The sequence below is a fragment of the Drosophila subpulchrella genome, chromosome 3L (assembly GCF_014743375.2).
Source record: "Drosophila subpulchrella strain 33 F10 #4 breed RU33 chromosome 3L, RU_Dsub_v1.1 Primary Assembly, whole genome shotgun sequence".
NCBI lineage: Eukaryota > Metazoa > Arthropoda > Insecta > Diptera > Drosophilidae > Drosophila > Drosophila subpulchrella.
In genome coordinates this window covers 25457958-25474343 of record NC_050612.1, presented here as the reverse complement: position 1 = coordinate 25474343, position 16386 = coordinate 25457958, and the positions used below count along the sequence as shown (strand labels likewise).

General features: G+C 44.3%; 1 protein-coding gene across 43 annotated transcripts in view; it reads right to left on the bottom strand.

Moving 5' to 3' along the window:
- LOC119553043 (CUGBP Elav-like family member 4) overlaps positions 1-16386 on the bottom strand; it is a 279958-nt gene that overhangs the window by 35485 nt on the left and 228087 nt on the right. For all 43 annotated transcript variants that reach the window (XM_037863108.1, XM_037863109.1, XM_037863115.1 and 40 more), the window contains one exon: positions 10155-10234. In XM_037863108.1, coding sequence (XP_037719036.1) covers positions 10155-10234 — 80 coding nt within the window. The remainder of the gene's footprint in view (positions 1-10154; positions 10235-16386) is intronic.

The following is a 16386-nucleotide window of genomic DNA, read 5'->3' as shown; positions in this document are numbered from 1 at the left end:
CACCCGGCATTTCTTAATTAGCGAAACTTTCGCCCCAACATCAATGAAGATTCCTATCGGTGTGTTGGCGTTTGTTTGTGTTGCCAGGGAATATTAATTTCTGGACCCCATCCCCCCAAGCTGGGAATCCCCAATCAATTTGTTAAGCTCCTGGCCGAGCACAGCTGTGCAAACAGACACCACTCAGTTGACCATTTTGGCTGGCTGCCAATAAATTATGCCCCATCGCCTAGGCTTTAAACAGCCGTATAAAAATACAAAAAACAAAAAAAAAAAAACAACACTGGCGAACATAATTTCTGCAACTAATCCTGCGGCAGTCGCATTAATATTTATACAAAACAAATTTATGGCCATCTAATTGGCGGGGGTATGCATCTGCTGTTGTGACACATTAATGCAGAGGAAGCAGCCTGACTGACCAGGCAAATGTCGCACAAATTAAAATCAAACGCTAAGCTGGGGCTTAATTTAATTATACAAAAATAAAATGTCAGTAACTCAATTAAATTTTAATACAATGGGCTGGGCGGTGGGCTGTGGGCTGAGGGGGTCAGAGAGCTGTGACCCGCAGGCGGTCCACCATTTTTGCTGTTCTGGTGAGGAGCTAAGCTAAACTAACATTGGGGGCTTGGAGAGTGGGAAATGGTCTGGTCTCGACCCGGGCACAGTAAAAATAAATTTTCATTTGCAATTTCAATCAGCGCTAATCCCTGGCCAAGCGCATGCGGCGGCTGCCCGCTGCCCGCTGCCCCACCTCTGCCGCCACACAGCTACGACACCCCTCCTGCGTATTGCGTGATTTTTGCAGGCCAACTGCAGGCGTGGCTAGTCAGGAGATGGCCAAATGGCCAAAGCCGGGGCTGGCTTAAAAGTGCAAACAAAATTAAGCACGTACGCGCGCTCAGTCCGCAGCTTGGACCGAGATTAAAGCTGTCCAAACTGCGTGAGACACAATATATCCTTATCTGAGGGGAGGGGAACTGGAATGCCCCCCCCCCCATACCAGACAGTCCAACTGTTGTTTGCGACAATAATTCTCAATTTAAAGTGGGCACGAAACCGAAGGGCAACAAAGCAACACAGCGGATGGTTCTTGGCCAGACCTAATCCCTTGTCGATTAAGTAAATGCCTGCAACGTTTGTTTTTCCAGCCAGCAGACAGGGACACGGACCTGGATCTCCGCAGTTCATTGGGATTAAGAGATTCCATTGTGAAATTCGTTATTTGTTGCGCCCAAGGAGGGACCAAGGACAACTTCTGACAGTCCTCGAGGATCTGCTGTGGCTCCCAGTTTAATGAAAATTGAAGGCCGTTTGCCGAAGGAGCAGCCCGGAAATGTATGCAATGTAAATTTCAAGCAGAACGCGCCAAGTTTTGACAGCTGTCAAGTTTTTTTTTGCGGCAACAGCCGCGAGTCTCATGAAATATTTATGCAATAGCGAAGGCGTAGGGTAAAATTTTAATTTCTATCTATTGCATAACTCTTCAGAGCCAGAGCCAGAGCCCTTGGGTAATTTATATGCTATTACTAATTTTGGTAATTTCCTTAATGTCCTTTCGGCTGTTCTATCTGGCAGGGTGATTTCCCCAAAAAAGGAAGCGAGCCAAGCTGGAATAACAAGAGCCCGGCCCCAGGGCGCTGATAGTTGCTCTTACATCCTGAAAAGAGGGGGTGAGGGGGGTTTTGCCAGGACGATATAGATTTGCGGGCCATCCCAAAAGTATGCTGCATGTCTCGCCTTGCTCTTGGGCAGGTCCTGAAACCCCCCCCCCCCACACACACACACATCCCCCTACATTTTGGCTTGCCGTATGTTTGATAAAAGTTCAAAACCCTGAACTTTGCGCATGTTTAAACAACGCAAACGCAAAAATGCTGCTGGCGATTTTAGTTGCAGGTTCCTTCACAGTCCTGGAGTCCCCGAACCCCGAAACCCAAGCCCCAAACCCCTTTTCCCGGATCCTGAATCCCGAAACCCCACCAAAAACCCGGCATTGTTGTTTCGGAAAACTTCCGTATATGTGCTCTTATGTATGTGTGTTGGCCGTAATGTTTCGTTACAGTTTCGTTGGAGGGCAGACACAATAACACACACACTCGAAGGATTGGGGGAAAAACAACTGAGGACCGAAAAATTTAATCTCTTAAAAAGTGTCTAGGCTTTTGCCTCCGTTTTAGTTCCACTGCCCTGATACGGAAATATTGTTTGTGACGCACTTTTGGCACTAATGTCTGCCGACTTCCGTCTTTAGTTTTGCCCGGAGGTGCAGTGCCCTAATGCTTTTTAGCAGCTTTTTACTTTGGCAGTTGGTAGTTGGTACTTGCTGCTTCCAGGCTAGCCAACTTGATTACACTTGATAGTTTTGGCCATGGCTTGTTTGGTTTTTTGCTTTTGAAAGTCGAAAATGTTTAGACTTAGGCTAAAAGAGGAAAAGTTGTGCCGGCTTTAAGTAAGATTGCATTTTCATATTGGGCATATCGGGGCTTTCAAGACGACATTACTCATGCAACGTTGTCTTTGTCCTTTAGCTTTCCTCACACACACTACTCGCATTTAATTTATATTGCACTTATAACTTTGCATATAAATTTCCCGGGCAGCCAGTTACTACTTTGCATACACGCTGGCGCCCCCATAAATAAACCGACGCCCCCCAGTTTTCCACTGTCTATTAATAATATCGTTTGAAGACAAATTTCTTACGAAACGCTAATGACATGCCCAAACATTTCCGTAAGTCGTTATCACAAAAGCAAAGTCATTATTATAATGCCGCAGAGCCACTAAGGGAGACCCTAAGCACATCATCTATTCACGAGCAAAAAAAAGTGGTTGACATAAATACAATTATAGATTTGGCGCTGTGAAAATGAAGATGAAAATAATAAAATTGAACAAAAATTGATGTCAACTTTTGGGCGGCAAAAAAATCGAAGAAAACGAGGGGGCGGGAAACGGAAACGCCGCCATTAGAAGGAAAGAAAAACTGCTGCGCCATTGAGAATTGAACTGCGGGCTTTCAACTTGGCCCTAACCAAACCGAACCGAACTGAAACCGCCAGGGAGGCCAAGGAAAAGGGCGGTTCTGAGGCGGCGTAAATGACAAACAAACAAGCCAAGTCCTTGGCATCGTCCTGGGCGCAGATAAAAAGAATTGTCAAAGCGCCTTAAAAGTATGCAATGCCAGCAAAGTAAGCTGCAAAATCGACAAGTACAATGCTGACAGGCAATTGCTACAGTTCGAAGAACCAACTCCCCACTCTCCGTTTCGTTGTTATTGTAATAATAATATCGATTCCTTGGGGGGGGGGGGGGGGGGGGGGGATGGAGGTATAAGAGGTATAAAAGTGTCCACAGTCTGTGCAGTCTGCCCGGCTTTTCCTTTGCCTTGTCATCGCCGATTCCGCCGACCATTCGCCGGAATTCGTTAATAAAATTTTATTGAAATTGTAGACAAGCGGCGAAAAACTGACGACGACGTGCAAAACAAAAACACCGAAGAGGAAACGAAACGAAGGAAAGAAATTGCAGAAATCGAAGCCAGGGTAAGAAAGAAAACCAATTGTCATCATTGGCACGTAAGGCGGAAGAAGGCTGGGCCCGGCTTCCCATTTTTGGCTTGAAGTGTTTGGCTTGGTCTCGGTGTGTGATAGAAATCTAAAGCAGCCTTCCTGCTCCTTGAGGGCTTTCCTCTTTCTTTTTCTGGGGGGTTGTTTGGAAAGGGTTTTACCCTCTTAAATGCAAAAGCCAAATGGTTGACAGAGCCCCTCAAGGTATGCAACAAACAAAGGCAGGCAAGGTTGTAGTTTCCTTTAGTCATTTCCCTGAACTTTTCCCAGTTCGCAGGGCTGCCTTCCGAGTGCCGAAAATCACGTCAGCATTCAATTTCTCCTGGCCAGTTCGTGTGGCTCATTAAAGTTTATGCAGCAGACGAGGAGGAGCATTGAAGTTTGCTCATCATTCGCTGGCAACCGAACGTGCCCATACATTGATGATGCTGCGTTGCAAGCTTCCCGCTGCAAGCTGCTTCGTTGCATGTTGCCGGCGTCGATTCAATAAGGTTTGGGTTTATGCAAACAGACGTGCATTAAATTAAGTAGCCGCCGCATTGGACGCAGCAGCAGCAGAAGCTGCAGAAGCACGTAGCCGAAACAGACGAAGAAATGCAAAAGACAATGGGGGTCCATCATGGATGATGATGGAGCTGCAGCTGCTGCAAGCTCACAATGTTTCGCAGGAGGAGTGTTTTTCCTCCAGGGAACGGGGCAGGACAGCCCAGTCACCTGCAAATGTTTGCCCTTAAGCAAGTCTATTAAAATTGTTTATAACACGGAGAGACAGACGCAGCTGCAGCAGCACTTTTTATGTTGCACACTCGCACACACTTTTTTCGGCTCCAATGTCGCTTTTAATGATGCACGCGCATTCGGACACAAAAAGGCCGGAAGTTTTGTGCTTTTAGCAGCCATGACTTCGTTTTATGAGCGGAAGGCCCCCAGAAGAAAGCCATTACCAGTGATTCTTTTATGTGGCAAGGAAATGCGAGATTTCTCTTAAAGCCGTTGCACTGCCAACCGACGACTTGCTTCAATTTCCGGAGACTAAAACCAAAAATTTATGTCCACTCCATCCAGAGTTAAGGCTAGAAGTCGGTAGGAGGTCCTTGGATGGCAGGAGTGGGTCCTGGACCATGGAACGTGATGTCAATAGCAAAACAGGTGCCACAGCGGGCTCCCTTCCTTTATGGAAGAGGAGAAAGCGCCGTGTGTGGGCTTTGATTGGCAACTCTGCCGCGTGCCAATTTCACTGTCAAGATATTGAGCAAGAAAATTAGTTTACCTAAAAACGCCGATGCCCTGGCCAAGGCGAAGGTAAACCCAAAGGTTTTCTGAAGAGAGAGTTGAGATGGTTGGATGGTGTGGACCTGTCTGCAGGCTGTGGCAGAAATTGTATGAGGCAGGCGTTGTTTGGATTTGCCGCCGGAGTGAAATTGAAATTGATGGAGCCTGAAAGCAGAAGGGGTGGGTCCAGCGACTGAGTGGATATCAGATTGGCTGCAAATCAATATTAAGACGGTGTGCGATGGGTTACCATTGCCACCCTGTGCATGTGTCTAATATGCTAAACATCAAGCATGATTTAGTGGTGGATGAGTCGACTTGGCTTAGCCGATCTATCCATGATTTATGTCCCTCACTCGGGCTAAATAAGAAAGCTAAGCTTCTAAAAATTAGATGTTTATCTTTTTTCGGTATTATCTATTTCCAGAACTTGCAGTTAGATTGATGATTCTGCTCAAATTTTTTTTTTACTTTTTAGGTTTGACCAGTTTGCATTAATCCGCACACTATTCGATCTCTTTCGAGATCACATATTGAACTTATCCTGATACAATACCTAGTTTCACCATACTTATTACTGAAACTATTCAAATTTTTTACAAATTGAAGAAAAGGTTTGTACCAGGGAAAAGCATTTTAAGATATTCTAAGTGCCTTTTTTACTGGCAATTGAAAATGGTTTTCAATTAAGTTAAAACAACTTACTATAAATATACCCATTCAGCTGGCCTTCAAATTCACTTACAAGTATTTTGGAAGCCACAATCTCATGAAAATGCCCCACCCCCCCAACTTGCCACGTCTAAGGTGGCGTCGCTTGTTATTCGACCATTTCCACACAGGCACAACAGCGATTTAAAAATTGCTTAAACGCGCACATAAGTATGCTTTAGAAAGAAGAATACAATACCCACGCATCCACACACAACAACTAACAGCAAGAACAAGCAGCCAAAACACAATCAGCTCAGCCCCCGCCCCCAATCTCCCTCCAGTCCCGTCCACCTGCCACTCCGATTTGCCCCAACTTCCATTGTTAGCAGCTGCTGCACATTAGAAATTCAACTTCGCCTCGTCTTCTTTTAGGCGCTGAGCAACAATGGCGTGTGAATTAAAATAGAAAGCCGGGCCAGAACAACCGACGCTCTCTTGGTCGTCAGCTTGACGCGCCAAGGTGCGATACGAGTGTGTGTGTGTGTGTGTGTTTGGGCGTCGCTCAAGCGTTAAGAAGAAGAAACTCCCACTCCACCATGGTTCTACCCCCATCTACCATATACAAGAGCAGCCGCAACGCTCTGCCCCACGTTGGGCGCCATTTTTGTACGGCACAGCAATGCCCCACGTTGGGCGCCATTTTTCTACGGCACAGCAATGCCCCACGTTGGGCGCCATTTTTGTCAAGTCGCATTAAGGCAGCGCGCTCTTATTCGACTTGCTCGTTCTGCCCGTCGACTACTGACGAAAATTGAACGGCCAGCAGAACGAAAATTGTTGTATAAATAAAAGCATAATTGATGCGAGACACACACAGCACACACACATCGGGGCTGGGGAGGAAAACAAAAAGCGAGAAGAACAACAAGCAGTCGCACAACATTCGACGATGGCACTGGCATGTGGCATATGTTGCGTCAATCCAGCCATGAGCAGAGCAAACAAAACGACCAAGGAGCCGGGCGGCGAAAGTAGGAGAAGAAAAAATCGAGCTGCGCGCAAAAATGTTTCTTCTTTTGCATATTTTACGGCGCCCGTTCTGCGAAATGACTGTGAAAACAGGTTTGATGGGTTGGAAGGGAGGTGGCATATCATTTTTTGGGACAGCGCGGACTCTCCTCGTATTTATCTGGCACTCCGCTATGTGCGTTGTCAGCTTGCAGATTTCTTATTTCTTTCAATCTTTCCTTTTTTTTTTTTTTTACTTTTTGTTTGCTTCAGCTTCACATGGCGGGAAATTAATTTGAAATTTAAATGCGCACCAAGCAAACTGGGAAGAATGTCTTTGATGATGATGGTGACTGCGTTCGCTGGCTGGGAACATGTGTTTCTGTTTGGCAAGAAGGTGTGACAAGGTTCTCCCTACCCCAAACCATATTGGCCACTATTTGTGGTTGCACCCAGCTGAACAAATAAAAATAGAAATGCTAATTGACTAATTTATTCGGAATAACGACGCTGTCAAAGGTGCGGGACTGCTGTGTGTCCTCATTTCCAGTAACTCTGCCAGTAACTTGAGGAATTTATTTACGGGCGTTGCTTTCATTTCCGTTCCCCATTCTTTTCACCGAGGGTGACAGTTTTTATTTTAAATTCTATTTTCGCTTTATACTTTTTTATTCCCCTGCTGGCTATGCATGTTGCGCGGCTTTTGCGCTTCGTCAATCAAAAGCATTTAGAGGAAAAGGCAGCTTTAATGCATGCGCGCGCTTTCATTAACAAGTGTTCGGGCCACGCCCACTTCTAAGCCGCGCCCCCATTCATGGACAGCAAAAAATCGCATCAGCGGCTTATGCAAATGGCGGTGTGCGTGTGTGTGTGTGGGTGTTGAGTGAATACGAAATTATTGTTTACAACTGTAAACTGTAAACTTTTTTCGCTCTGTCTCCCCCCGCACACAGTGTGTTGTATTTTTGTATCTACTTCCATTTTTTTTTTTTTTTGCATTTAGAAAACGTTTGCCAACCGCACTAAAAGCGACTTATAACATGTTGAGTGCCAAGAGATTAACAAGGGACTGAACGTGTGAGGGATGAGGAGGTGTTTTCCATTCTGACCATCCATTTTCGCCCTGCAAATTCCTTTTTAATGAGCGCTTGGTCCATTCCATTCCTGGACCGGGGGCGTTCATAAGCTGCTTAAGGTTTGGCGTAATCAAAAAATGTTCTTCCTCTGCATCTCGTTTTTTAAAAGCTTTCTGTGGTAACAGAACAGCACGGAACATCAACATGAAAGCCAAAGAGGAAGCCGGGGTGTTGGAAGTGGACTTTGTTAAGCTTAAAATTAACTTGCGGTTTTGTCTGGCGCAACTTTGACGCCTGCAGGTAGGCAATCAATTCGGGCCCTCAAACCCCCATCCCCCAATACTCTATCCCCACTGCACTTGGCCATATAATTAATGTATATATGTACCTATGCTACGCAGAGGAAAAAGTGTGGAATTCTTTTGCGTGGCAGCTAAAAATTTTTATACAACACAGCAGCTGGCGTCGTTTTGCGCTAATTACCTCCTTCCAAAACCCCTTCCAAACCCCTTCCAACCCCCTTCCAAACCCCTTCCAAACCCCTTCCAAACCCCTTCCAAGCTCCTTCCGCACCGCAGTCGTAATGCCAAATTGCAATTACAGCCGCGCAGAGGGTTAGTGGGTGGAACCGAGGGCAAAACTGACATTAAAATGCTTAATGCAGGCAGGTATAAAAAAAGGTGGGTACAAAAAAAATAAATTACTTGCTCTTAAAATTAAAAAAGCAAGTAGAAAAATGTACAACTTGCTTTGCAGCCGTCTTTTTTTCATCTCCTCCTCCACAGCAGCAATTTGCCAGCGTCGTCTTTTGGGGGGTCCTGCTCATCTTAAAAATTGGCCAGGTGAAAAATTGCAGCTGTGTGTTGTGTTAGTCCAGGGGGCGTGACAGGTCAAGGGGCACAGGACATTCCAAGCGTGTAACGCCCGGGGCAAAAGGTGCAGGAATGTGTGTGAGGCACATTCCTGGGTAATTGGAGGTAAAGTGCAGTTGGCTGTAGGCCTCCAGCGGATATTTCCCCTCCTGTCCTCCCCCTAAAAATGTCATTCAGGTGGAAAGGAGAAAGTGCGAAGGGTAGACAAAAATTATGGTAATGCTTGGGTAGATAGCAATTTACACAGATTTCATCTTAGCCTCCCTTTTCGATCGAATTTTGCCCGGGGCCCTACTTTGATTTGTTGTGTATCAACTGCAATCAGCTATAAAATGTGACGGTTTGTGCTTTGAAATTGAAATTGACTTAAGGAGTTCTCTGTTTGCTCTGGTACCGTCTTTACATATTTGTTTGCCTCACTTGCGGCTATATTTTTGAAGTTTTTGAAGTCCGTTTCGGTGAGTGTGTAACTTTTGGCCAACGGCAAGTGTCATTGGGTTTACCTACCCACCCACCTACGCCACACAAACCAAACTAAAGACTGTAATTGCGTGGCAGCCGTTCATCCTTCGTCATCATCATCATCAACTTCCGCCTAAGTAAACACATGATTTCTGTGGAAGCGCCGCGGCGTTTGTTTAAAAACGCATCTAAATTGCAAATTAAGCAACAAATTTCATCAACAATATTTGAATTTGAATTTAAATGCGCCAACGAGTTGTCGACTTGAGAGAGCCGAGCAACCCGCAAACACACAAAACCCAAAATGTAAAATTCGTTTGCTGAAAGAGTGAAGAGCGAAAAGGGACGAGGACTTGGCCAGGGATAAAGCTGGATTGGGATTGGCACTGGGACTTGGAGGAGACTTGGGATTGCACTGACTGCCTGCCTGGCTGTAAACACCGAAAATACAACAATGGCAGCGTTTCAGCCACTACCACTGCCATTCCCCCAGCAGCTGGTTTGTGTATTTGCTTGTTTGTTTGTCAAAAGAAGCAATTTACGTGCAAAATAACTCAAGTGTCATGCAAATTTCATTTATTTTTCGCAAGCAGCAAAGCAAGAAAAAAAAGAGGAGAAATAATTCCCGGGCTACGTTGTCATAGAGCTAACGGCTCTTCTATAAGGCTTCGGTTATATAGCGCCGCAATCTCGGCTATATATGGTGATTCCTTACAAAATTCGAGCATAATGAAGTCACTTGGCGGGAAACCCTGCCACGTTCTCCTCGGCTTTCTCTTCTCCTATGCCCAAAGCTATTTTGATTTACTTTCTCTTTGTGTTTTCCTTTTTTTTTTTTAGAAAATTAGAGTAGAACGAGCTTCTTGATTTGCCATTGAAGTGCGGCGTAAAAGGAAAAAATAATAATAATACGACATTTAATTTAATTCTAATTTTATTTATAAATCATGGAAACTCGGGGCGGTCGGGCACTTGTAGCTTAAATGAAGTTGGCTAAGTACTTTTCAACGATGAGAATCGACAACAACACCAAACGTCGAGTACAACAACTTGAGTATGCATACTTCAGGTTTGAAATTTCATTATTTTCGTATTATTCGCACAGAAGGGCCATCAAGAAACGATGCCTTGGCCAGGGAAAAACACAATTTTCTAATTTCACAAAGGTGCTGGGAGCCCCATTTCGAATAAACCATCAAAGTCGTTTATAAATAAATTGGTATACCCCTACTCACCGGCATAGTTTGACTTCCGTGTAGGTTGGTTATTGCTGACTGGGCCTCCTGCTGCGAACCAAATTTGACGAAAGCGCAGCCTGCAAATGAAATATAAGGCATGATTAGTACTAGTGTTTCAATGGTTATCAAGGGAATTTATTTTTGCATATGACTTATTTCTTCAGTGTGGCTGCCACTTCAATCAGTGGCACTTGTGAAAATTCGTACAATACTGAATATTGAATTTAAAAATCAGTAAACATTCCATAAATACCGACTCGAAAGCCTCGGTGAAGAGTTCAGATGTGGCTACAGCTGCGTTGCCTCGACATGTGTGCGGGGCATTTAAATAAAATTTTAAGTGCAATTAAAAAACATTTTTGCAAGAATCGCTTCGTGCACTCTTGCATGAAAATCAACATCGACATCGGTGGGCGGCATCAGGGATTCGGAATCAGCGCCCATCAACGCCCATTATATAAAAATAATAGTCGGCCCGCGCTGCCCGTTACTGGATGGAATGTAAAATTCAAACTGAACCGAAAAATATACAGGAAAAAAATGAGGGAATTTCCGCTGCACTTGCTCGCTCATTATATTGTAATTTGTGGGTGCCAGCTGTTGGTGGGGACGGGGGACTCGAGGTGGAGGGCGCCCGGCTTCAATGGCATAATTATTAAAAATCATTTATGCTAATTTAATATACAGTAATAACCACAAAAAGTAAGGACCTTCCAGGGCCAAAAGCGGCAGCAGGGGCCTCGCCAAAGAGCGTAGTGTGGCGGGAATAAACGGGGCTTATACCACATGTAAGCCGGTGCTTGAAAACGATTTAAAAATGCGGTAATGCTCGATGGCTTCGAGCATTGTTTTACATTTGTAAATTGAGAACAAATTAAGAGAGTTCTTATTCTGTATAGTTCTATGATGCCTACATGGTTAACTGACATATATATATTTAAAGCTTAAATTATAGGAAGGATAGGTAACAAATTTAATAAAAAGTAGAGTTTAAGTTGACCTTTTCAAATAGAAGTTTTGGAAATAAAATATTATTCATTCAATTAAAGTGTTTGCCCGTTAATATAAATTATTTAAAATTTAAAATAGATTACAGAAAACGTGAATTCTTTAGATCTAGAGGCTAACGCGAATTCTTTGGTTTTATGGGCTACCGCGAATTGTTTAGGTCTAGAGTTTGACAGGCACATTTTTTCTAGACCTCGTATACTTTAACTGAAACTTTCTTTCCCCGAACCCAACACAACAGCCTCTATGTTTGTATACTCTCTACCTTTTAACCCCGCCGCCAAGGAATTAATTAAGGCCTAGCTTAACCCTTGCTCTACGGCTCTTCATCTGTTGTTTCTGTGCTGTACGCAAAACATCAACAATGCTGAAAATTAAGACCCTCCAGCTGGGAAAGCCCGTGGGGTGGGAGTCCCCGGTCTGAAAACCCTGCCAAATGTCTAATTCCCGAACCCGAACCAGAAAGAACCCTCAGCCCGTCGAGGGTTCGGACAGGATGGGTGTCCAAATTGCGGCTTGGGCTGTTGCTGTTGCTGTTGCTGTTGCTATTGCCGCTGTTGTTGTTGCCTTTGTAGTTGACGCTATTCCAAAGGGGCGGGTAAAAAGGGGGTGCGGCAAAACAAATCCCGCCTAAAACCATGCAACATGCGAGCTGACAAGCCGAAAGGCAGACAAGCACAAATTTCGCGTGCAAACAGCGCGAAGAGCAACAGCGAAAAAAAATAAAAAATGAAACGGGGGGCTGTAAGGGAAAATTCCTCTTTTTATTCGCCTTGTTGCAAATGTACAAAAAATAAAGTGTAAAAAATTCAAGTGGATTTTTGTTCGGCCCGACTCGACGCGACTCTTGTGTATTTTATGTTTTGTGTGTTGAAGTGACAACAAAATCCAGAATTTTCCCTGTCCCAGGGTTTGGGTTTTTTGGGGGGCGACTGAAACCGAGGGACACAAGAGTGCAAATCAGCGCTGCTAAGCAATAAAAAAAAAAATATTTTGTTGCCAGTTAATCCACACAGCTGAAAAATGAAAGAGAACAACGAATTCAAAAAAAATGAATTCAAAACAAAAAGTTAAAAAAGCAAGGCAATTGCTAAGCATTTTGGTAAACTTAAATCAAAGTTGATTTTCCTTTTCCATTTTTTTGTTGCTGCTGTGTCCTTTTTGTTTCCTTTGTGTTTGTTTTTGTTTTTTCTGTATATATTTTGATGAAGGCTTTTTCCGCTTTATGTGAAATGTATTTTTCTTGGCATAACTTCTGTGAAGAGGAAACTTTACTTTTTGGGGGCTGGCAGGCTTAAAATGTTCGAACACCTCGAACAAGAGAGCCCGAACAAGATATCAGAAAAAGCTTTATAAATGTTTCCATTGTTCAGATCACTTAGCTGTTCGCAAGTGCGTAAGTTCTATATCTCATTTCGTATTTATGGAAAAGTTTCCTTTAGCCCCCCCCCCCTCTAAAGTTGGACATTCATTAGCATCTTGAACAAACAGTGTGGATTCTTCGCCAGTCGGCTAATTGTATGTCTTTGAGTGAAGTTCGACTAAGTTGACTTTCTTGGGAACCATTTGATTATTTACCCTTTCCAGGCGGTCGCTCAACATCACGGATAATTGTCAAACTTGGAGTCATTATATTAATTAAAAGCAAATTAGTCAGCGAAAGAGGTGACTCAGACGGTTGGCTCAGATGGCCAAGTCCAAATCCGACCTCATCAGCGTTGCTTTGATGTCGGGAGCAGGAAAATTGAATCTACATACAAATCAAGTCGGCGGACAACACTTTTAACAATTAGTGCAGATGGACAGGTTGCAGGACAATCTCTGAAAAGCTAACAAAGTGCAACGCCTTAATTACTTAACGGCCAGGAGGGGCAGAGCGATGATGATGATGATTCCCTGATTCTCGGCAATTAGTTGAAATTAAAATGTGAGCAAGTGCGCCAAGTTTTTAGCGTCTTGTGCAACTTCCGGTGAAGCGTGAAATGATGCAGCCAGCTACTCCTGGTGGAGAGAATAGCTGAGGATCTGAGGAGCTAAGGAGCCGAGCCTAATGACACTTTTTAATCAAATATGCTAATGCTAATGCAAAAGTTGAGCTGTCATTAAAATTATAGTGAGGCAAAGTTGTAGTCCGTCTGTCTTAGTTATGGCAAGTCTCTTTAGGCTTCTTGGAGCATAAGTTTATATTAATCACCAGCTTGCTGATTGTATCGCTTTATCTCGATTTTGAGTGCGCAGAAAAAAAAAACACCAAAGTATCAATTTGATTAAGAAGGGTAAATTTATTAAGCATTATATTTTAGCACTGAATCATTTTATCTTGATATTGAGAAAGGGATTGACTTATATGTCCTCTCTTTGGAAATTCTCTCAATACTTTCTTAAGTAGAAAAAGACTGAGAATTGTATCATCTTATGATCAAATTCATCATCTTATCTTATCAATTTCTTTCCCTGTGTGCAATCCAACTAAATCTTAAGCCATACCCTTCCATCTGTTTGCCAGGCCACATTTTGACCCTAATGGGTCAATTTTTGACCGGCCAAAAAAAGGATATGCTGCGACAATTGAGTTGCACGAGATTTCGGGGCAACACATGCGATTAAATTTATGGGTGGAATCTGAGGGGGCCGTATTCATGCTTGGCCACAACTTGCACATTTGCAATACAAATTTGCAATGCCATTAATGTATGGGAAACCCGAAAGCTCCCTTACTCGCCCCTCAAAAAAAAAAAATGCCTTGCCATGAAAAATCGCCGCTGGTCAAACACGTAACCAAATTGTGCAGAGCGGCAGCAGGAGCAGGAGAAGGCGGAGCTCCATGTGGAGCAGTAGCCAGGAGCAATGGCAGCAGGACATTGGGACAGCAGCTACAGCAGGAAACAAGGATAACGAGCGTGTTGAGGCCCCCATCCCCTTGCCTCAAATGGGGTTTTGGTCGATATGTTGGCCTTGTCGGTCGCCGCCTGGAGGGGCAGGCTCATGTTCTGGCCAGGCCAGGCAATGCCAGCCAGGATCTCCCCTCCCATCTGCCGGTGATGCCTGATGTTGCCTGCCGCTTCCAGTGGCACTGCTGCATGGGACAAGTATTTTAAAATCCAATTAAAAACGCCCTAGTGGGATTTTTCAATCGCTGCCGACCAGGATGAGAGGACTGCCAAGGCAGCTGGACGGCAGGAGGAGCAACAAAGTTGCATTAAGCGCGCGACATTCGCTGGCCACCGGTCGCGTCATAGTCATTTGTTGGCAGGATAGAAGGATGGGGGGCGGCAGGATGCGGGGATGCCAGGATGCCAGGCTACCAGGATGGCAATGAGGTGGAGGTCCCTGGTTTCTGGTCCCTGGTCCTCTGATGGCCATTGCATGTTTGCCTCTTGGGCGCAAAAGCGTAGCATGAATCTTGTTAGCCAACGTTTACGCTTATTATGCGATGGCAAGGCTATCGAATTTGTTTGATGCATGTGCAGAGAGGCAGGTAGAGTTCGGCCATATATGGAATAGGAATGGCTATGGCTATATGTCCATCTCCCCATAGCAAAGCAAATTGCATTTGCGGCATGACACTCGCAGTTGAATGCATCTCGGGAGATGTAGATATATAGAGATGGCAGAAGAAATCAAATAAACTCATCCGAATGCAACATATGATGTCCGGGGCAGGTAGCTAATGTCGTTTTGAAAACTAGATGGGTGTGTGTGTGTGTGTGGGTTTTGCCAAAACTTTGACCAGCATGTCTAATCAAATCTGTCGCTGGCAGAACTTATCAATATGGCCAACTACGAGCTGCAAAACACAAACATTGGAGTCCCCCCAGAACGGCTGAAATTGAACTCTGCAACCAGGCGAGAGGCCCCAGCACTTTGCATACAAATCATATAGACTTTTTGGAGTGGATGCCAGGACACACACTCGGCCGACACGTAGTTGGAATGCCCGATGGGACCATTATTCTTGATTTTGAACCGAAAAAAGGCCACTCGAAGGGGGGCTCTGAGGTTTAGAGTGAAACTTTCGACTACCTTTTGCCAGTTGATAAACAACAAAAGTTTCGGCCCACCAGGCCTGAGGCATTTTGAGGATTTGCAACTTCAGTAAATAAAACTCGAGACCGGACTCTCACTTCATATGCTAGGTTAGGCTCTGGATTTGGATCTGATATGCAGAATAGTAGCTATCCGTACGTGTAATGTGATACATTTTTTAAAGGACTGGACATCCTGCAGGCAAAATTAAATAAAAATCAGTGCCCAGAGTCAGCTCAAATTGCAATTTCATAAGCAATTTGCCAATGGACAAGATCTTTTTGTCTTTTGTGGACTGTTTTGGGGATTCCAAAGCAAGCAAAGGGTCAAATGAAAATTACATTTCAACAAGGCAAAAATTTTCTGGCTTACGTTTAATAGATAAGAGTGGATACAGATATGGTTTGGAATTGCTGACATTTTTATGGGCCCTTTGAGAGTTGGCCGGAAAGTATGCTCCCTCTCGCTCTGTCATCGCATGTGTATGTGTGCATTTGACACACAATAAACACCAATTAAGAAAATAATATTTTGTGTACATACAAATGTCTCTGGCAAATTGAAAAGCCAACGCCAAAGCTTTCGTCTCCCTAGTTTTGTACAAGTGCTGTGCAAATAGTGCACAAAAGTATGCTACAAAATGCGAACAACAAACAAACCGGCACCACAAACACAGCAACAGCATCGCCTCTACGATCCCAAAAGGCGAGAGCCAAAAACCTATAACAAAAGCTGAAATATTATTGCTTTCTGCTCCGACTTACGGGCCAAAAGTTTCTTCGCTACCCGACCACTTTACAGTGGCTCTCTGGGCCTGAAGTCCGAGCCAGCTTGTTATAAGGCATGTTGACAAGCCTCTTTAACAAATGACACCAACAGACGACCAAGAAGAAGCAGTCGTCCTGCGAAGGACAAGCCAAATAGTCACCATCACCCATCCCCGAACCCTTTTTATCCTCCAGCTCCAGTTCTGTGTAACATTTGTTGGGCGCAGCCGAAAAATGTTGCTTCTGGAACTTCCTGTCTTGTCAGTTTTGCCCTTCTGCTGTTTGTTGTTATTTACTATTTACCCCATCCTTTGGCGAATATCCTTGGCATTCCGCACAGACCCATGTCAAAAGGGCGGGGTATCCAACATCATAGGAATTCGACATAGTTAGGGTATAAAGCTAAAAAGCCATTGTCTCTGCTACCA